At 43.8% G+C, this 22564-nt stretch overlaps 1 protein-coding gene across 2 annotated transcripts in view; it reads left to right on the plus strand.

Moving 5' to 3' along the window:
- LOC139106089 (mucin-2) overlaps positions 1–20111 on the plus strand; it is a 75292-nt gene extending 55181 nt beyond the window's left edge. For both annotated transcript variants that reach the window (XM_070662600.1, XM_070662601.1), the window contains 6 exons: positions 8487–8599; positions 10538–10585; positions 10884–11357; positions 11445–11726; positions 11844–19227; positions 19340–20111. In XM_070662600.1, the coding sequence (XP_070518701.1) occupies positions 8487–8599; positions 10538–10585; positions 10884–11357; positions 11445–11726; positions 11844–19227; positions 19340–19445 (8407 nt within the window). In that variant the 3' untranslated portion in view covers positions 19446–20111. The remainder of the gene's footprint in view (positions 1–8486; positions 8600–10537; positions 10586–10883; positions 11358–11444; positions 11727–11843; positions 19228–19339) is intronic.
- Positions 20112–22564: the final 2453 nt, after the last annotated feature.

The following is a 22564-nucleotide window of genomic DNA, read 5'->3' on the forward strand; positions in this document are numbered from 1 at the left end:
GATTCAGACTCGAGTTCTTTGAGTAAAAGAAAAGGACAGAAAGAATTAACGGAACTCCACGAGCCGTATCGATCGGGCATTCACCACGAATTCTCGTCAAGCGATAAATGATTGTCCGAATTTATCGATAATGGCACTTATTTATGTATCATTGACGATATCCGCGCGATTAATAACCGCCGCGTTTTTGACTAGGTATAATAAGATATCGTAATCGCGCGGGAATGTAACATCGCGAATATCGCAGCACCCGACTCGTTAAAAATATATAGTATAATAAATTCGTTTATACCACTTTTTTTTTTTTAATAATGCCAATTGTTCAATCGTGCTACGAGAAACTCGAGAGGACTCGTAGCGATAGGGCATAGGTACGCCTATCATCCACTGGTCGCGATTGAAACGTCCCCTCGATCGACCGATCGGTCGTTCCATCGATTGCTGGTTCGCTCGGCAGCACGTAATAACGCGCATTATCGCGAGATCCGCCCCTTCATCGATATCGTAATATCTCATAGAAAGACGTATCTTCCTCGCCTACAACCTCACGGGTTGCGCATCTTCCTCGTCTCTTTTTTTTCTTTTTTTTTTTTCTCTCTTTGCTTCTTCTCTTCATTCCCGCCAAATGAGCAGCTAATAAGCGCGTATACATTTGTACTGCTCGGAAAGATTTGACGATTACGCTTTACAGCGGACGGGCATTCGCGACACTTCGCTTGGACGAGAGAGAAACCGTTCGCACGTCAGTAAGCGAAATAAGCAAGAAAAATACCGTTGATAAGCCAGAAAAACGAACGGGCAGGTGTTTCGCGTAACAACGTTTGATGGCAGCCGCGAAGCGCGTAGTAGGTATTAGGTGCGGAAATTTCGCGTCTACGATACCGCGGCAGCCGATAGAGCACGATCCCCGAACGTGATGCTCAAAACTCTCGCGTGTCCGGAGCGGTGTCACACCTCGTTGCGCGGATAACAGAAAGCCGATAATTCATTATCCATATTTCACGATTGGACGTCCAGCTAGACGTATCGATTGCAGGTGCACGCCGGATGCATTTCGCGACGCGAAAATTTCAAAATACTTTCGCACGTTCCTATTTCGTCCGGCTTGCGCGGGTCAACGTCCCGGGGCGTTCGATCGATTTGCCAAAGTATCGCTAAATTCAGCAAAACCGTCCCGATTTCTACGGTATTGTCCTACGTGACCGAAGAATTGATGCGTGCGATTGAATCCCGCGGGCTCATTTCACGCGCTATGGGACCGAGTCTATAGATGTACACCGTATTTTTATACGCGTTGTTTGCAGCTCGCCGTTCTTTTATAACTGGAGGCCGACGGCCGTCCGAGCGTCTCCCGTTGCGTTATTTTTTTATTTTTTTTTTTTTTTAATATTTTTTTTTATGCGCAACCCTGTTTATCGGAAAGATTATCGGCTCAATACGCTCGTCGATTGATCGCTTTGAGAGTGAAGCGTCCGTCATTCAAAGTCCGACAACGGTGACGATCCGACACGCGTCTCGGCCTTTTGAAACTTATTGTAGCGTGTGCTCATGACGAATACCCCGGCTTCGACGCACACCGTTTACCTCTATCTCGTTTTTACCGTTTCGCGAATACCCGTGTGATTCCAGCTTTCGGTCAAGTGAGAATCTAAAGCAGGCTTGACGGCACGTACGATACATTTCACGGAACATTAAATGATACTATTGGCTACTCTAGGTGCAACATTTTGCGTGGCTTTTTTTTACGCTAATCCGACGGAAAAGCCATAAACCGTTATCTTGTTCCGCGAACCTCAATCTTACCAGTTATTATATAATTCGCGGGACAATATTTTTACGAGTAACTATATCGTGGATAAAAAGGTGGAGAAAATTGATTTACAAGAGAGACGAATAAAGCCTAACACTTGTCGATAAAAAAAAAAAAAAAATATATATATATATAAAAGTAACAAAGTATTAATGTTGAAAATTAAAAATAATGTAATGCGAATATCCAGTAAAGAAGTTGCGTGACGCCAGCACAAACTGCTGGGCTAATCGTAAAATAATTATTTGGCTTAAGGACTCCGTTGTTTATCTGTGGACCAACGAACTTCGAATTCTCTCTTCGGTTATTGCCCTTCGTAGATCGCGTGTCTGTCGGAACACGATTCTTATTTACACTCCATTGCCACGTTTCATTTTCGTTGCTCTATCCAACAAGCGCGCGAGCATCGTTGTGGACACAAGTTGACCCTGCTAATTAACGCCCAATAATGACTACTTTGTTAACGTCCTCCCGACAATTCTGTCGATGCGTGGATTCTGCGAAACTCATTTCCTCTTACAAGCAAAATTTTCTTGAGCTGTATTTTTTTTTTTTTATAACTTAGTAATTTTTTTTTTAATTAATTAAATTAAGTATTATCTTTCTCGGGACGGCGCGGGCATTCGCGAGACGCTTGCATTCAAAGGAAATCAGCAATAACGCCGCGACTTCGAGAGGCAACAGGTTCTCATTGTAAAAACGCGTTTACTTATCGTGTTGTATTACCACGCACGTAGCAATAATTTTCTTCTCAAGCTTGCCTTTTCGAGATTATCGGAATTACTTGATATATCAAATTGCATCGCGGCGAAAAGAACCGCTTGGCGACTCTCGCGATCTTCCGCGACCATGTTGCAGAATTTTTGTAATCTGTTTTTCCAAGTTTACCGCAGATCAGGTAGAACGCGAAATCGTACGTTTTGACGTTTGAGATAAGCGGCAGGTAAAACGCGAACGGGCCTAATACGGACTAGGGTTGCACCGTCGGGGACCGCGAGAGAACACGAGGAGTCCGGGTGGTTTATTCCGCGCGGCGCGTAATTCTAGCCCAGGTTGGTTTATAAATAGATGCCGTGTACGTGTTGCTGACCTGTTGCTCGAGAGCACCCTCGTGTGAACGTCGGGGCCCTGAGTAATCGAACCCCGTTGTTCCGAGAGCGGCCTCTTGCCTCCGCCTCACGTATCGTCGTTCGTGTCCAAAAGCACTCGCGCCGGCCGCCAAGCTGAGTCGAGCCGGAGTCGAGCCCGCGCGCGTCTAGGAGAGGTCATTAGGCGTAATGAATACCCGATGGTCCCTTAACTCGCAATATAATCGCCTCGGAGAAACACCAAACACGATCACGGGCATTCGGTGCTCCGAGCAGCTTCGCGCCGAGCATTCCTGCGGTAATGACCGCTCCGCGTAAACCTCCCTGCGAATTTCAACGATGACCACCGTGCAATCGGCAAAGAACACGCGACCTCGCAGTTTACATGGAAACACGGGCGACGCGTACCTAGCGAAATTCATGCGGGCCGAGGGTCGTCGGAGTTCTCGCGTCGCGATGACTTCTTTAAACTGCGGCGACGGGTCGGTTTCAGGCTCGAGAAATTGCCCGCTGATGATCGCGTAACAAGGTCCTCGCTGTCAACCTGTCCCGCCGCCGGGACTGTTCAGTTTACCTGGCACGCGGAAGTTCACCTCTTCGGGAACCGCGAGGCTTTCCTCGAGCGCCAAACTCGGCATGCGACTTCACGTCCCGCGATGCGGCGCGAGTGGGAAACAAAGAAAGCGAATGAGAGAAAAAGGGAAAATAAGAAAAAGCACGGTGTAGAAATTTTCTTGTTAATTGTTACCATTAATTGTGAGAACCTTCTCGAGACAAACGGAGGTTGGAAAATGTCTCTAGCGGCGAAAGGTCGGAAAGTTATATAATTTATTGTTCGTTCTGCAACCTGCGCCAGCGTCATACGTAATTGGCACATATTCGTCTCTTTAATCGTCATCGATTTATTCGATCACGGGGTGCAGCCATACATTAGAAATGTGTGTTGCGTTCGCGTTTTGCTCGTTGTATTAGATACGCGAATTGGTCCTGCGCGATCCTTACTCTAGCTTCCTTAGCGCCGGCATTCAAAGCGCCTTCCTATTAACGGAACTGAAATTACGACTGTTGCACTATGTCCCGCTAAAGACCAGAGATCATCGTACAGTACCGGTAACAAAGTAGAGATCGTGTCTCTCGCAATATTCTTTGTACGTGTGGCTATGTAATTTTATACTCATTGAAAGATTCCTCGTTTTCTCGACGTGCCAATTTGATCAATAGCGCTGTCTGACTTTCGTATTAAACTTTGTCATTCGGAAGATTGCTCGCTCTTTTCCCACATATTTCCCACGTAAATGAAAACAATGACCAAACTTTTCACTCGATTTAACGTAAATGCTTCGAGACTTATAAAAGATGTAGATAAAGTTTTCACATAAATTATAAAATATTAAATTATATAGGTGACGTGTACTCGCTTCTTTAAATCTCTCAAGGACACGGTGAAGGCATTATTGATGTACGCTAGACCGACATACTGTTATGCCAATAAAGCGCTCGGGATGGACCGGCACTCGTGCTGTCAATTATCGGGTTTTTAGTCGTCGAAACTTGCGTAGTCCTCAAAGAAGATGAAGCAGCACGTCGGCGGCTCGAGCATCGGATATCCCTTTTACGAGAGGCGGACAGGTCCGTTATTCATTCCCCGACTGGTACGATACCAACGTGTACGAAGTACCACCTTGCCGGAAGTACGCGCTTTCAGTCGCCGAGCATTTGTTGTCATAAATTGTTAACCGCGTCATTACTCGCGCAAGCGTCGTTAAATAAAACAATGTTGCGGTTTGTACAAATCAATTTCGGAATTTTCAACGTGCGCTTCTAGGTACGACCCCGTGTGCTTCAACAGCTTCTTCTGCGAGACGTATTGTTACGTCTCTAAATTGATACGTCCACGTCGCGTAATCAGTTCTCCTTTCTGCGCGCTGCACGCACGCACGCACACCAGTTATCGAACCGCAGGTTTGCATAACGTGCAACGTGAGATGCGCGATTAAATTGATCATCGCACGTGCCTATTACGGAAAGCGCCAAATTATCGCTCTGTATGCAGATTCGTGCCGATTCCGATTATCGCGGCGGCGACGGTGCGTCTTCCACGAAAGGCGGTCGATCCGACTAGTTCCAATCTGATTAGCGAACGCGAGCGGCGAGTAAACCGGGACACGGCGTCCACGACGCGAACTTCGCCCACGGTCTCCTTTACCGCGCGACTGTATATAAGGAGTTTGTTCCCAGGTGAAGGTAATCATATTCCGCGTTCCACGATAATGGTGAACGAACGCAGCCTCCGGGCCGTAACGGAACCTCTGCCACCAGCCTGCACCCCGGCCTCTGTGCCGGACCCGTGGGTGCACCTTAACTTAGCTGCGCCTCCATACCCTCGCCAAGCCAAACTCCTATGCCGCCGCAATTATCGCACGACCGGCTGTTATCTCGGCAGGCACCGTCTCCTTCCCCTCCCACCCCTCCCTCAGCGCCGATCGTTATCGTTACCATCTTGTTTCTGAGCGCGGACAAGGCGGCCTAGCCTCTGAACCTGACCTGACCTCGTGACCAGCCGCGAATCGGACCAGCAACGTACAACGTGCACGCTAATAACAATTAATTTGCTGCTATCCGCAATTGAATGAATAGCCGCGCTGTCACCGGCTGAAAACCGCGCGCGAAAAAGGATCCCGTTGCGGCGGTTGCGGGAGCTCGATAGCGATCGCCGCTGTTATTACTCAACGCGATGGTTACCCCAGCGTGAACGAATCGGAGAGTAATACGCCCGCCCGTTAATCACTCGCGCGATCGCGACGCATTAAAGAGCGCATTAATTAGAGCGAAGGTGCTTCTCTCATTTGGAGCTTTTAACTCGTAGAAACGGTGAGAGATGAATCTCTCCGGATTTATTCCGTAATACGTTAAATATCTAGAGAACGGGAAAAAATTACCTCTCTATATTTTGAATAATTCATATGTAACCGCGGTAAATTATCGACAACGGGGAGGATCCCGTTACGAGCGAGCACACTCTCGAACTGCGAGTATAAGAGGGACGGTGATTTCCAGCGCGTGCGTACGTGGCAAGTGTCATCGGCGCGTGTTGCAACCGGAAGACGTCATCGTCGGTAATTAAGTTTAGAACGAACGCGAATTTATAGGCGACAAATATGCGGCGTGTACAAGGCCAGACGTGATGCCGCCGCTCGCGACGATGCACTCGGGTGCCCGTCGCGCCTAGCCCGCTCGAACGCGCGCACCATGAAGACACGACACGGTGCCTTCCGTCGCGGCGCGGCCGTGCCGAGAGCGCAAGTGGAATTGGTCTCGGTTCGGCGGACGCGCCTACCGCTCGTTCCTCAACGAGAGCGGGATGGAAAGTAATGCATCTTATGACGAATCAGGGTTAATCGACGAGAATCCCGATCGCGCCAACGGCAGAGAAAAGAGAGGCGGCGGAAGAGACGAGGACAGACCAGTGTCAGAATAAAGCGATATTTCCATTCACGACGCATCACCGCACGGGTGTGTCGTTTCTGGGTTGCGAACGCACCCACCGAACGTGAGATACGGAAGAAATGCGGTCACTTATTGGCGGCCACTTCTCGGTAGAACGGACGAATGGGCGTGAAAATAAAAGAGCCCGAGTCATTTATACGTTCGGTGATTTCAATTAACAAATTTCCGTCCGCGAAATATCGGAGTCGACGCTCGAGTTATATCTCGAGGGTTGACTGGGTCAGATTTAAATTTTGTATCTGTTGCATAATTTATTGTATAAATCAAATGAAATAAGAATCTAGGCCGTATAAATTTGAGTGCTATAAATGTTTCACAGATTGTCGCGAATAAAGGGATCGCGGCAGCTCCGAACGTCTGTAAAAGTTTAGCGGAAGAGATTCGAATTTTCGCGACGATCCGACCCCGGCCGAGACTCGGACTGAAGCTGTGAAGGTGCGCGCGTATTAGCGGTATGCGCTGGTGCTCATTCACCGAATTCCCCTGTTCAATGGGCTTGCACCGTGAATACGCAATGACGTAAGGGTCCCCGCTGCTCGGTCGAAGTCCTCGACGCCCTGCGGAACGTCAACGTTTAACGTTTACGTCGCGGCCGCGGCTCGCAGTGCAGAAATATCGCGTGGACGTTGCCATCGGCGTGAGATTCATTACGATCGATCGGGATGTAATTTACTGCGCGGCTAGTATGAAACGGACGTTAACGAGCGAGCGCGAGTTTAGGTGTCGCGACTTACATTACTGCCTCCTCTCTTTTCCTTCTCTTCCTCCTTCTCCGGACTACAATAAGCTGCCGCGGTGGATGTTGCAAGGGAAGAGTGGCAGAGGAGGAAATGTGCACGCAGGGGAAAAGATGAAGTCGACAGGTAGAAGAGAAACTACCTACGCGCTCTCGCGCGCGCTTCTCTCTTTTATCTCGGTACCGCTTTGTATTAGGCCGCTGTCGCACGGTTGGTATGCGCCGCCGGCTTCGCCAAAGTCCTCCTTTTCTTCCTGCTCGGTGATTTTTCTTATTTTTCCTCCTCCCTCGCCGTCTCCTCCGCCTCTTTCGTCGCGTTCACCAGCTAAGTCAGCGCGCTCCTAAGTAATTTCTTTCGGTCAAGAACCCGTAGACACGATTATCGCCTCTTTCAATCCCCACCACCACGTTCGAAGCTGAGGAATGCACGCGCTGACATTCAATTTTATAGCGCCCACTTGAAAATCGAACTTTTATCGTTGAGAACTTTTCGCTGGCGCTTTTTCGCGCGCCTATTTCCTTATCGGGCTGGCAGGGGTCTGCGGCCGTCCCGCTGGCCAGCGATACGGACCGAAGGAGGTTGAGCACACAGCGGGCTCGTGCAAACACGCGTGCTCATTCCCACGCACCCACGCCTCTCATAGCCGGCTCACGCTCCAGGTAGACAGACGAATCGCATTTAGCCTCCCGCCGCGACGCGAATGCCGTCAAATGTTCTCTCGCGTCGCGAATTTCGCGTTCTGACACCGTGATACATTGTGTATACCTTAAGGCTAATTCCACCAACGGCGATTAATTCTCTCTACAGCTTTTAACCGATTAACTCCGTTCCCTTTCTCGAGACCGGCTATTTGCCCGACCGTACCGGATATAATGACAGATAATTATTATTACATTGTTATGTGCGGCTATTACGTGTTCATTTACATAATTAATACTTAATCAATTACGTAAATTATATTTAATCGCACCCCAGACCTAGCCGTGTAGGCTCGCGAGAGTCAAAGTACAAAGGTGCGTCTACCTTGGTTCCAGACGCGACCACTGTGTCCGTCGAGCTGTCATCCTGTCAGATCAAGGCGCGAATTACATGGTAAAATGCCACGTGACGAGATAGATATACCTTTAAGCCGTCTCGTGATAGAATAGATAAGCGTACAATGGCTCGTTATATTTTCACACGTATCCAGATAAAGCGGAAAAATTTCTCGGAGCTGTCCGAGGAGTTTCGATCGTTCGGGCAGTGCGACTAAATTTGTAACGGAAATGATACGAGACGATAAAATGCGCTAATTAATTCGGTGACTTTTCCATCGATTCATACTTACAGAGTACGTGTTTACAGGGTACGGAAGAAGAGTGCCGACATGTCGGCGTTGAACGCCGCGCTTTGTAGACGCGGGATAATCCTCTGGCTGGCCGCCGTTCTACTGCTGGCGTCACGATCCACGCATTCTGGTAAGTTTTTGCAGAAATGCCTCGGTGCACTTCTAGCTCCCTTTCTTTCGTCCGGCTTCAACGCCTCGAACACGCTCGAAGTCGCCGTGCAAAACGTGAGTCATTTATTTGATAGAGAGACCGTGAACGCGCGGACTCCCACGAGGAAATAAGAGGTAGACGGGCAAGAAATATTTTCGCTCGTCTGAAAAGACGCGATCGGATTATTTCTGCTTGGTGGCGTGCCCGAAGTCACGTTACACTCGTCCCGAATTATTCGTCAATGCCAGAAATGTAGTAGAACACGCTAGGGTTGTAAAGAAAATTTCGGTCTCCGCGATGATGGTGTTTACTCGTCTTACATTTTGCGGGTTATCGACAGTAAAAAATTGAATATTGCGATAATGGAGAAGGAAGAGAGAGGAAGAGTATAAAAGTAATCTCGAATGAAGATGAGAAAAGTCTTTCGTGACTCGGTTGTGTTTTATTGCATTTATGATGGAAACTATTTTTTTTTTTTTTCTTGTATTCTTTTTTTTTTTTTAATAAAAGAAGAATGATTCTATTAAGGTACGTCCCTCTCGATATATGAAGTTGAACCGCGTTATTTCGTGAGATAGCACCGCGGTGGGAAGGCTTGAATCGGTCGCGAATACGCGTGAATTAAAATCAATTTCTGAAAATTGGAGTCAAGAGACGAGATGACTTCCGTGATTGTCTTTCTCTGCCGTGTGATACACGCGTGACTAATGCAGTGTCAGAGAATGTTTGAATGACCGAGCCACGTTCTGTCAGGCCGTCGAACCTATCCGCGTGTCTCCCTTCTTCTCTGGCAATGAGGAGAGCATTACCTCATAATGTTCACCTCTGGCATCGGTCGTGTCGAGGCCCAAGGTGCTTTCCCATGGACCCGGCGCACCATATTCGTTCCTCGACCACTCTCGGGTCGCCTCCGGACGGTCTTCTTCCTATTGTGAACCTCGTTCCGCGAAGTTCCGCGAGCTTCTTCCCTTTACGTAGAGCTGGTTTAAAACGGTATGCCCGGACATCTCGAGTCCAGGTATCGATATCAGAAGAAAACGATCCAGTTAAAACGGGCTCTCCAATTGTCATCGTTCGCGTCACGAATCATTTCCGGGATAAGAAAAACGGCGATACATTCCGATAGCCGCGGCAATCGACCGCAAATTCGTAAAACCCGCTTCGCCATCGATAGAAAAAAAATATATAAATAAGAAAATAATAATAATAATAAAAGGACTGTTCCGATAATTCGTTATTCGAGAAAGTAATTTCGCGTCTTGTGGTCAAGAGGCAACAAAGAAGACGAATCTATTTCGCGCAAACGCGCACGACAGATCAATCGGCCGATCGATCGGCCGATAGGGGAGCGTTCTCGGAAAAGCACGATACTATGAACACGACAACGTGCAAAAACGTTGCATCGTCAATGAAGGCTTATTGAAGATGCGTCAGTTTTGCCTTTCCCCTTCATCAATCGACCATCGATCCTTCAGTGAGAAGCAGGTGTGGTTAAACGGACGGAATCGATTGAATTCCACGATTCACCCGGCGTGTCTTCCTCCGTTCTTCTTCCCTTCTTTTTTTTTTTCCCCCTCGCCCCTCTGGGAATCGCTAGGCGATTCTGTGATTCTATCGCATGCACGCTTGCGTCGTTTTTTTGCTCCTCGCGTTTTCCTCGAGCGGGCAGGAAAGACGATCGAGATCGACGCGTCCGATCACCGGCGATCCATCAGGCGACGGACAAGTTTTACTGGATTATGTATATGATAAACTACACGCGGGACACATTGACGTTCGCTTCTGCAAATTTCCCCGAGCTTTTCATTAACTTCGACTTCACGTACACGCCCGCGCATTTTACCTCGAGCATCTGATCGCGGCGCGCTTGATCGCGCAGTACTAACAGCTGTGTTATTTTTTTTTAATTTGTTGCAGCGCCGGTATATGATCAAGATACCACACAAATCGCAGAGTACGATGGAGGTATGTATTGTATATTACGTCTGTTTTATTACATCGAATTAATCGTCACGCGCGTTAATACCGTGATATTAAACCTACCGTGAATCAAGAAGTCGTATGTATTGCACTTGGACTCAATAAATTAAAAGATTAAAAAAAAGTTTATTATAAATAATTTTTGTGCAATGTATTAAAAAAGAAATTTTTTTTTTTTTCTGAATTAGAATTATTTTGCATTTTACGATTAATAAATAGTGTATCAAAAATTTTAATTTTACTTTCTAATTACGATATCTATTAATGTTAAATTATTCTTTAGTTCCCACTGGATGTTACTTCAACTACCAGCGGTATCAAGAAGGCGACAGAATCATGACGAGCGAACCATGTCTAAATTGTACATGCCACAATCGAATGCTGATGTGCTACTTGAAGGTCTGTCCTTTCACAAAAGCGATCGGTCAAGATTGCACGGTAGAGAAACGTCCGGATCAATGTTGCCCCGTTATCACTTGTCCGGAAGTACCGGTTCAACTGTTGACGTCGACGACGAGCGCACCGGCGACCTCGGACTCTACGGAAGTCGGTTTTCATGACAATTACGGATGTCATGTTGACGAGAGGTTTTACGCGGACGGTGCAATGCTGCCGCTGGATCATCACAATCCTTGTGAGCTTTGCTACTGTATTAGAAATAGAACTACTTGCGTTATGCAAGAGTGTACTTTGCGAGTGGCTGGATGTAAACCGGTCTATCAATCGGGTGTATGTTGTCCGATCAAGTACAATTGCGGTAAGTAATCGTCGCAGTCCTAGCCTAATCTCTACGTTATTTCGTTTCGGAAAGTGCTCATAATTATTATATTAATTCTTTACGCAGAATACGATGAAGAATCTAGCACCACGGTTGGTCCAACACCCGGTCTCATCATGACCACAACGCTACCTCCTGGCGTGTTAGCTCAATGTTATCATGAAGGTAAAGTCTATGAAGACGGCGATCTGATTTATTCTACTCAGCCTTGCCAGCATTGCTATTGCTTCCGAGGTGAAATCGCTTGCGCGGTGCAAAATTGCGGATCACCGATGCAAGAACACGGAAAGAATTGTACAGCCTTAGCGCCACCGGAAGGAGAATGTTGTCCGACTACATACCAGTGCGGTAAGTAATTTCACTTAATCAGTAATAGCTGCGATGTATTATATAATTTACGATCTAATAGGCGTTATTAGTCAATAAAATTTACACGTTAAAAATACTTTTGTACGCTTATTGTAGACGAAGAAACCACCACGATACAAGCTGAAGAACAGTTTTCGGAACAAGTACCACAGGGTCAAATAACCGAATTTCCCTTGCTGATAGATCAGGAAGATCAGCAAGAAAAAGGAGAACATCCTCAGGAAGAAATATTCCCAGGTATCGACAATAACATTCCACAAGCGGCAGAAGATGAAAATGTACAAGGAACTATCGAACACATTACTCAAGGACATATTCCATTTACTGGAGAACCTGAAGAACAACCCGCAACACCACCAACAGAAGAGATAGAAACTACTACTATTGAGAAACAATCCACTTCTTCTCAAGAACACGTTACCGAAATTTCTCCTGAGATATCATCGGAAGAGGCAGAAGTAACGAAAGAATCCTCTGAAATAGAAACAGTGCCTACGACAGTCCAAGGGGCTGAAGAAAATTTAGTTACTGAAGTACCTGCCGCTGAGTTACCGGAGATTTCGTCTATCACGGAAGGTTTAAAACCAGAAGAGGAGATATCAACAACAAAATATGTACCTGAAGAACACGTAAGCACTGAAGAGGATATAATTGAAAAGGAACAAAGTACTTCTACTACTGCTGAAAAGGAACAACCTATTGAACCTTCTATTAGCGAAACAGGCCAGACTGAAGGTTCAATAAAAGAAGAAGAGGAGGCTACTAGTCCGTATGAAGAATTATCAACACAGAAACAAGAAGAGATAACTAAAGTAGAAAAAACAACAGAAGAGGAAATTAGCGTAACGAAATTGCCAGCGACTTTAGCAACTGAAGAACCTAGTATTAGTACTGTTTCTGAATCTATTAGCGAACAGCCAAAGGAAGATGAAAATAAATCAGAAACTATACCAGGTGAATTTTTGGCAACACAAACGGAATTACCGAAAGATGAAACAGTAACTACCGCTCATGAGACATCTAGTACTGAACAAATTACTGAAAAAGAAATATCGCATTCGACAGAAACTGCTGTTACGGAAGGAATCCAATCGCCTGAAACAAGCGGTCCTTCTAAAGAACAACCTATAGAAGAACAGAAACCGGTATTAAGTCAAGAAGAAGAGAAACAACGGCCGGAAGAGGCAAGTGAAGAGCACGCGACTGTCGGTGCTAAGAAAGAAGATGCCGGATTGACTGAAAGAATAGGTGAGGAATCTATTACTACGGAAAAATCATCCGCGGAAGAAGAATCAACTCCAGAACTTCCAATTCGAGGTCCAACTGGCATACCGATTCCTGAACGAAGTCCAGAACAGAAGGCAGAAGATGAAAACGTGTATCATGTAACGGAAGATTATTCCGATATCACTCATTCAATAATTAGTCCACATAATCTTATAACTGAATCTCCTCAGAAAACACCTACGACGTATGTTCCACAGGAACAAGAAACTACACTAGCCTCGTCAGAAGAAACTGCGAAACCGATTTCGACGGAAGGTAACGAAGTATCAACGGAAGGAACAACGCCGACATTCGAACAAGCTACGGAAATAATTTTACCAACTCAGCGTAAACCTGAAAGTACTACAGTTATCGAAGAGATTAAAACAGAAAGTACTCCTGCTGTTACCGAAGTTAGCACGAAATCTTCTCCAACTACTATCGCTCAGGAAGTACCCGAAGAGATAAGTACTAAAGTGCCGCAGACGGAAAAAATTCCTAGTGGCGAGGAAATAACTACAAAAGTATTTAACATTGAAGAATCTAGTGAAAGTCCTTCTGAAAAAGTTAGTGGCGAAAAAGAAGAAAAAGAAATTCAACCAAAGAAAGAGGAGGAAATAGAAACGCAATCTCCATTTGCAACGAAGTCAACTCCCGAAACATCTACATTTATTTCAGCAGAACATTCGACGATACCTCTGGATCTTGAAAAAGAACATGCAACGGAAGATGAACATATTACTACTGTAATTCCTTCTGAGCAATCGACTCACGTGCCAACGCAAGTTGAAGAGAAAGAAACTGAAATCGTTCCTGTAGAAAAAGAAGCACCAATTACTGAAAAACCAGTTGAGGAACGTGTTACAGAACATCCTATTGCAACACCAAGCATAATTGGCGAAAAGGAAAAAGAATTACAAACTGAAAAACCTGTCTTAAAAGATGAGCAAACTACGGAAGCAATAACGACGGTAAAAGCCGAAGAAGAACTCACAACGCCCGTTATCGAAGAAAAAATAACTGAGCAACCTGAATATTCTACAAAGAAAACAGAGGAAGAAGCTGTTACAGAAAGCCATGGTCCAGAAGAAACAGAATATACGAAAGGCACGTCCACGGAAAGTTTAGAACAACAGACTGCAATAATTACAACGGAAAAGGAACCATCTGAAGAATTGAAACCAACAGAATTCACCTCTATTGAACAAACAGAATTGCCTGTTAAACATCTTACCGAACCAAGTAAAATTGATAAAGAAGATGAAGATACGATTTCTGTGCCTGTTGCTACAGAAAAAGTGCAAACAGAAATTCCTGTGGTTAAAACTGAAACTACTGAGATAACGTCTGTGGAAATAGAAAAGACGGAGCCGTCTGTCGGCGGAGAATATATACCAAGCCAGCCTTCGATTCCTTCAGATCGTAAAGAGGATCAAGAATCTATCGAACCAGAAATAAACGAAGGACAAATAACGCAAAAGCCAGAAACGGAATTAATTGAGACTGAAGAGCCACAGACAATTTCTTCCGTAGGAGAAACATCTCTTACTCCATCTCTGGAAGGTGCAATCACTGAATCTGTAACGCCGGAACAGCCTAAAATATCGAGTGAGCAGCCAGAAAAAGTTACAACTAAACCACCTGCAGAGGAGGAACAAACTCAAGAATCAATAACTGAAAAACAACTGGAAATACATGAAAAGGAAACAGAAACATCTACTTCTACAATTCATGAAGAGCCTTCCATAACTCCTGAAATTTCTAAACAACCAATCGAAGAAAATGTTAAAGTCGATTCGACAACCGAAAGCGCAGAAAGTACGACGATATTGATTTCTGAGGCGTCAACTGAGTTGCCTGGATTCGAGGAATCTACAAAGCACGAAATTCCTATTGAAAAAGAAATTACACCTGCGACTGAAACTACAACAGAAAAAGAGCAACCGGAAATACAAGAGCAAGCCACTCAACCATCAATAAAAACGGAAACATCAAGCACAGAAAAAGAAACAGAACGCCCATCTGATATATCTACCGAAAAAGATATAATTTTTGAAACAACTCAAATACCAACTATCGAAGAACAACCACAGAAACCCGAAGAAGAAAAAGAAATTATTCAAAAAGCTGGTTTTACGGAAACACCGGTTCATGAAGAAAAAGAGGAATATTCAACAGTTTCTTCTCAAGAAACATCTAAAGTGACAATCAGCACTGAAATACCTCAATATACGACGAGCGTTCTTTCTATAGAAGAGAGTACATCGGAGATTACGCCTCGTCCGTCGGGTATTCCAGGAGAAGGAAACTGCCTTGTTGAAGGACAATCTTACGGTAATAATTCGGCGGTCCCACCGGCAAATGCATGTCAGACAAGTTGTCGTTGTATCAGCAGCATTGTACAATGCGAACTTGTGCAATGTCCCGCCCCGCCAGAGAATCTAGCGAACTGCATGCCAGTTCGCACGAGTGGAGAATCTTGCTGCTCAACGTATGCTTGTGATTCTACACCGACAGACTTGGAGTCCGAAAGTCATGTAATCGAACCTCATATTCCTGGAGCAGAAGAAGAAAGTCAGAAAACTGTTCCGCCAGTAGAAATATCAACGGAAGCTGTGACAGAATCGAGTACTTTAGCTGTTGAAATTACAACGCCGGGACCGCGACCTGTAGAATCTACTGTTACTCCATTTGAAGAAGAAATTGCAACTGAGAAGCAGCAAACTACTCTCAAACCTATTGAAATAATTAATGAAGAACAAACTACAGTTAAACAATTTGTCGAAGAATATACCATTAGTCCGACGTCGAAAACAACACAAGAATCTGTTAGTGAAATACCCGAAGAAGAACATACTGTGCCAGAAAAAACCACCGAAAGCAAAATTAGTGAAGAAGGTATAACAGAATTAATTTCGACCGAACAACCTCAAAAGGAGATTGACGAAAAGCAAGTTACTATTAGTGGCGAAGTAATTACTTCTACGCATATACCTGTAAAACAAGAACCGCATAGCACCGAAGAAACTATTACAAGCCCTACTACGACACAAGAAAAAGAAACTTCTGTTGAAATAGAAAAAGTTACAATATCTACTGAAAAAGAAGACGTCACAACCATAGCAATTGATAAAGAAACTATTGTTACATCAACCGAAAAACAAGAGAAACCTACTGACGAAACAGGTATCGAAGAACAATCTACGCTTAAACCACTTGAAATTGAAAAAGAACAACCACAAGAAGAAAAAATTTTACCAACGTCAACATCTGAAGAACCTATTACCTTAAAGGAGCACGAAACATTTACCACACCACAAGAAATTTCAGAAGAACAAAAAACTGTACAACCAACCGAATACGAAAGTACTTCTATTCCTGAAATTGAATCGACGATTAAATACAAACTTGAAAACGAGACTGAATATAAAGAGGAAAAGGAACAAGAAACAGAAACTGCTCAAACTGAGGAACCAGAAAGCCACACAAAATTACCTGATATCACTTCAACCGAAACACAAACGCGAATTATACCTGTAGTTGAATTGACGTCATTATCGCCCGATCATACTATAAGTGAAGGAGTACCGACAGAAAAATATACGACTATAAAATCTGTAGAAGAAAGCACAAAAACAGAGCCGGAAATTTCAACTCAAGCTCCTGTATTTGAAGAAGAACATATTACTAATTCTATTGAAACAGAATTGCCTGGCGGAGAAACTACTAAATTAATCGAAGAATCTACTTCTGAAATTCCTCATAAAGAAATATTACCAGAAACAACGGAAAGCGCAATAGAAAAAGAAACTACAGAAAATATTGAAAAACAGACAGAATTACCATTTACAGAACATAAAGAAGAACCGTCGGTTACGAAATCTCCAGACGAACCATTAGAAACTGAATCTCCTGTTAGTACTGAAGCGGAAGGAGAACACGAGAAACCCATTGAAAGTACCACTGCCCACGAATTGGAAAGTACGCAGGTTTCGGTCGAAGAACATTCAGAAGTCACACTTAAAATTGATTCTCAAACATCTCAATTACCTACCGAAGCGTATACTGTAGCTGAGGAAGTTTCAACGTCTACGCCTGAGACAAAAATTTCTGAGCAATCCACAACATCGATTATAAAAGAAATTGAGCCAAGTCTGAGCGAAACAGAAACTAAACAACCCGTTATTCCAGAATCGCAAACACCAGAAACAACGGAACCTGTCACCGCTCCGATTGAAGAGCAAACTCCGAAATCCGAAGAGTCTCCTGCCGAAGAACACACTGCCGCTTCTTCTACTTCCAGCGAAGAAAATGTAACAGAAATTGGCGTTTCGACAGAAGCCATACCAGTAACAAGTCAAGAAGAACAGACTACTGAAAAATCTATCGAAAGTCTTGAACCAGAAACGCAATTGCCCGAACAATATACTATTACTCCCGAAATTCCGGAAAAAGAAGAACAAAAACCTGAAATTGAAATAACAGAAGAACCAGGTAAAGAAGAACAGACTACGCTTTCTGTTAAAAAAGAAACGCCTGCTATTACTACTACAGAATATAATAAAGAAACCATTGAACCAGTGGAAATAACGACTGTTTCAAAAGAACAAAAGCCGGAAAAAGACGGTCAAGTTACTGAAGCTTTACCGGAACATCCAGTAAGCGAAGAAGCGACCACTGTGGAAAGTTCGACACCTAAAGAATATTCAATTATACCGGAAATAGGAGAAAAAGAAAGCACCGACAAACCTGAATATCAAACAACGTCGTCCACCATAGAAGAAGCATCAAAACCAGCAACCGAAATTAGCGAAATAGAGAAACTTTCACCCGAAAAAGGAATTGTTACAACCGAAAGTACAGAAGAAAAATCAGAAGAACCTGTGACGGAAATTGAAATAAGTTTAACCGAAAAACCTGTAGAAATTCCATCTGAAACGGAAAAACCGATAGAACAAGAAACAGAACAGCCGGAAATCGAACAAGGTGAAACATCTACGAAATTAACTGAAAGTACAGTGACCAAAGAAACTTTACCGGAGGAAACTGTTCCAAAAATTGAAGAAAAGCCGACTGAGATTTCTACAACAGAAGAAGAAGAAGCACAATTTACTGAACCTACTTATTCAGTTGAAACATCTTCTGTTCACGAGGAAGAACAACCGTCGATTATCAAACTACAGCCTACCGACGGGCCTCTTTCTTCCACGGAAGAAACTGCTGCGGGAGAAATTCAGCCTAGCCAACCCGAAGAAAGCGAAGAGGCTCATTCAACTACGCCCGAAGAAAGTCATTTAAATGTAACCGAAGAGCCTCAACTTACGACGGAACATGCATTTAAAGAATCCACCACAAAAGAAACAGAAATAGAATCAGAAACTTATTCAGAAGTTGCCGTGACTGAAGGTCCAATCAAATTTTCTAGTATTACACCGACGGAGTTGCCTGAAAAAGCTGCTACCGAGTCAGCATCAGAAGAATCTGAATCTCAGTTTACGACAAAGTCCGAAGATATTCCACAACCGGAGACTCCAGTCGAGGAACCTATCATAAAGACGCAGCCATTACCCACGGAATCATTAAGCGGTGAAATTACAGAAAAAACTCCCGAAGAAGAATTTATTCCGCAAGAAGGCGAGGGTCATCCTCACATTGATCGTTTCCCGCAAACTACTTTGAAACCAGAGATTGATTTCAATTTCCAACGACCGGCAACCACTTTGGCTCCTCATATTCCGGATTATCCTGATCAATCCGGAATATCGGGCGAAGACACTCATTTCCCCGGTGGTAGCTATCCGAATCCCGACGACGATTACGGCGAGGAAGATTATGGTGGACCGGGTACTTGCCGATACGGTGGAAAAGTTTACGTTTCGGCGCAACAAATACCTAGGGACGATCCATGCGATTTCTGTTTCTGCTTTAGGAGCGACATTATTTGTCTTCAGCAAAGCTGCCCACCGCCTATTCCCGGCTGCCACGAAGAACCGATCAGCGGTTTTTGTTGCCCCAGATACGAGTGTCCCGTATCAATGGCCACGGCTCTTAATTTAACAACTACCACTACGACGACTACAACTACGTTACCGCCGCACTTCCACGCTCATGCTTATAAGGGAGCCGCGAGACGAAGTGGTTGCCAAGTTCGAGGCATGGCCTATCGTGTAGGAGAAGTTATTCAGTCAGCATCTGGACCTTGTCTCCGCTGCATGTAAGTTTACGAAAAAGTATTTCTTTATATTCCTTGCTTTTTGTATAAATTAATTTTTTTATCGACTGTTTTATATTTAAAAAATTTAATGAAAATTGTTGCAAAATTTTAGTTGCGGAGGTGACGGCAATATGAATTGTGACCCGCGAGTATGCACTCCGGAGCCAATGTTAAGACAAATGATAGCTGCAACTACAGACACCAAGAGAAGGAGATGAGCCACCGAGTTGGATCGCGGGATTCATCTTTACAAAGAAGCATATAGGACAAGAACGAAAATGAGGAAGTCGACAACAAGAAAAAATTTCAGTGTTGTATAAAAGTGAATTAAAATTATTTTAAACTATCTTAACGTCGCGCGGAACACAGACAATAGTGTGCTTCGGCGATCACGAACTGAGTGGCCAAAACGTAAACGTTTATATTAATAATATTATATTATGTTATATAAGTAAAAAAAAAAAAAAATAAGAGCGACAGGGCGAGCAAACGAACGAGTGAACGAATGATCGAGTGAAATGAGATAAAGAACGAGAGAAAGCAATTAATTGTATATCGGTGCTAATGTGCAAACACGAAAGAAAAAAGCTAAGTAACGTGTGCGGATGTAGAAAATGTAGGTAAAACAAAAAAAAAAAAGAGGAAGAAAAAAGAAAAAAAAAATCGTGATAATTCCGCGTGTATCTTGCGTGGGATGTTTTACGTATGCCCTAAAAAGACAAGAAAGAAAGGAAATTACTGAACGTACGAGACTTATGACTGTGCCTTTAATCAGTGTCGAATGTCGGCGGCACTGTTTTCGTTTCGGGAACGAGCGCCGTTCGCAGCCACGGTCATCGTCGTCGGTATTTAAAAAATAAAAAAATAAATAAAAAAAAAGAAAAGAGACACAACGAGAGAAAATAGCGATCTCTCAAATGACGGGAGAAAAAGACGAAAGAAAACGATGCGACGAATGCGTTTTGTATAATGTATAAGAAACGAAGAGATGTAAGAGTGGAAAAGTAGATTTAACGCGTTGGTCGAATGGATCGTGCAGTGATTCTAAAACAGTGGAGAAGAATTTATGCGAATCGTACGAAGGATACCTTGATTTGTAAATTGTCTAGTTAGAAGTTTTTTAAAACGTTTTTTAATGTAAACTATACGTCCATAGTATCCTTTTTTACGATCTAACATCTTTAAAATGAGGAGTGCAAAGGAGAAATGAGATTGCGACGTCCTCACGGCTGTTATAGTATCACTGCGACAATCTTAAACGACGACGGTATATGTCATTATTTGCTACGCGATCGAGCGTGTTCTGAATCGTTTATTCGGCTGCTACGTGTGCCCTAATTATCGGGCCACATTACTCAAGTTTGCTGACGTTAACGCGCACTTGAACACGATTAATGGATCGGCATAACCAAGCCGGCCGTGCTTCCAGTATTCTTAAGCCGCGAAGATCCAAAGATCTTTTTCTTTTCAAGAACTTTCGATTGAGCCACTTTCTTCTCTTTTAATCGACCTGTTAATACCATACATATACAGTGCCAACGATCGTGTCTAGTGCGCGTACGAGTGTGTGTATATGCGTGTGTGTGCACGATGCGTGTGATGTGTTGAAGGAACGAGATAGCGAGAGCGAAAAAGCCAGATAGACGAAACTGATACATGCATCTCAAAGCTCAAACAGCGGCTCGCGCGGAGGACCGATCCGAGAATTTGCTTCTCCGGCGAGCTGGCGTCATTATATATAAATATAGATATAAATATATATATAAATATAAATATATATACATTTATATAATTCTTTATATACACACTGTACCCTCCTCTGATAACAATACTTAATGATAACGATGTTCTATACATTTGTACGAAAGTATAGTTGTTAAGAGAACGAGATGAGAGACGGTTGCCCGTACCGGTTCTGCAATCTCAAAGTATCGCGTTAGAAAAGAGAGAACGGGAAATCAACTCGGGATCTCTTTGCAAGTCAATTATTTATCTCGATAACGATAATATTCGCACGATCGTCGTCGAACGAAAGCAACGTCACGCTTTGAGATTCTGGAACTCCGTAGGCTCTCTTTAATGTAATAAATAGAACGAATGTTTTATATATATATATATATATATATAGATATATAGTCGCACGAAATACTGCGCATACTGTCTGTATATTAATCGAACGAAGACGAGTCAACGTTCAATTTTCCTGATATCAGCGGCCCGTCATAATCCTAGTATACTCGTTTAATAAATAATTAAGCTCGTATCTGCCACCGGGAGAACAGCATCTCGCAAAGAACTATCATGAATGCGTCTATCTCTTTTTCTTTACGCAAAGGATCTCTTTCGACGCGAAAAGATTAATGTACTCATGGAGCTTCCACGATAACTCGATCGTGATATACAAAGTGGCCATACTATTACCATCACTGTTCTCAGACGTGAATGAAACAAATCTCCCACGCAATAATCGATAATAAATTTTTTTGATATACGTACAAAACGTTTTTGTGTTTTGTAATTGTAATAAAACTGCGATAAAAAAAAAAAAATGTGATCAACGCTGCGACATTCTCGCGAAGGGAAAATCAACTGAATCTCGAATGTAGGGCGTGTTTTTTCATAATCGGAACGTAGCGAAGCTGCGTTCGATAAAAGAGAAAAGAGCAGCGTCACGAACTCTTGACCGACAGCCGAGATGCATCGGCGAATAGTGTGGTTTGTCTTCCAACGCGACGAAAATTTATCACACCGTTGAGTAATGCGGAAAAATAGCTGGAAACGAATTGGCTCAAGGTCCAAACTTAATATTTATATATACACATATATATCTCGATATCGAACCTTTCTCCACATTCCTCTGTCAATCTTAGCGAAATTAACAATTAATATTTATCGAAGGTAAATATGAGTGTCGAGTGTTTAAAATGTTAAGTACGCTACTATCGCAAGTAACTAAGGCAAAAGGTGTACTTACCATTGTCGAATGTACGTAGAGTGAATACGCAGGTGACCGGTTCCCGTTTCTTTGACTGCGTCAACTGCCCACATTGTTCACACGAAAATACACGACTCGCGCACTGGACACTTTCTCGCGACTGCCGACATGTTTGTATGTCGCGGCATACGTGTAGCAGCGCTAGGAGTGGAAGGATTCGAACTACCGTGTGCGTAAGATGGTGGCCGGCGCGTAAACGAGGGAACTTGAGCGCGATAGACTGCCCGACGCCTTCTTTTTTTTACACATGAGTATTATTGCGAAATATAACTCGACGTTGTTCGTTGCGTATTGTATTATGTGATAAAAACAAGAGCCACCCGAAAAACAGAAAGGGAGGAA

This window comes from Cardiocondyla obscurior, linkage group LG10 (assembly GCF_019399895.1).
Source record: "Cardiocondyla obscurior isolate alpha-2009 linkage group LG10, Cobs3.1, whole genome shotgun sequence".
Taxonomy (NCBI): Eukaryota; Metazoa; Arthropoda; class Insecta; order Hymenoptera; family Formicidae; genus Cardiocondyla; species Cardiocondyla obscurior.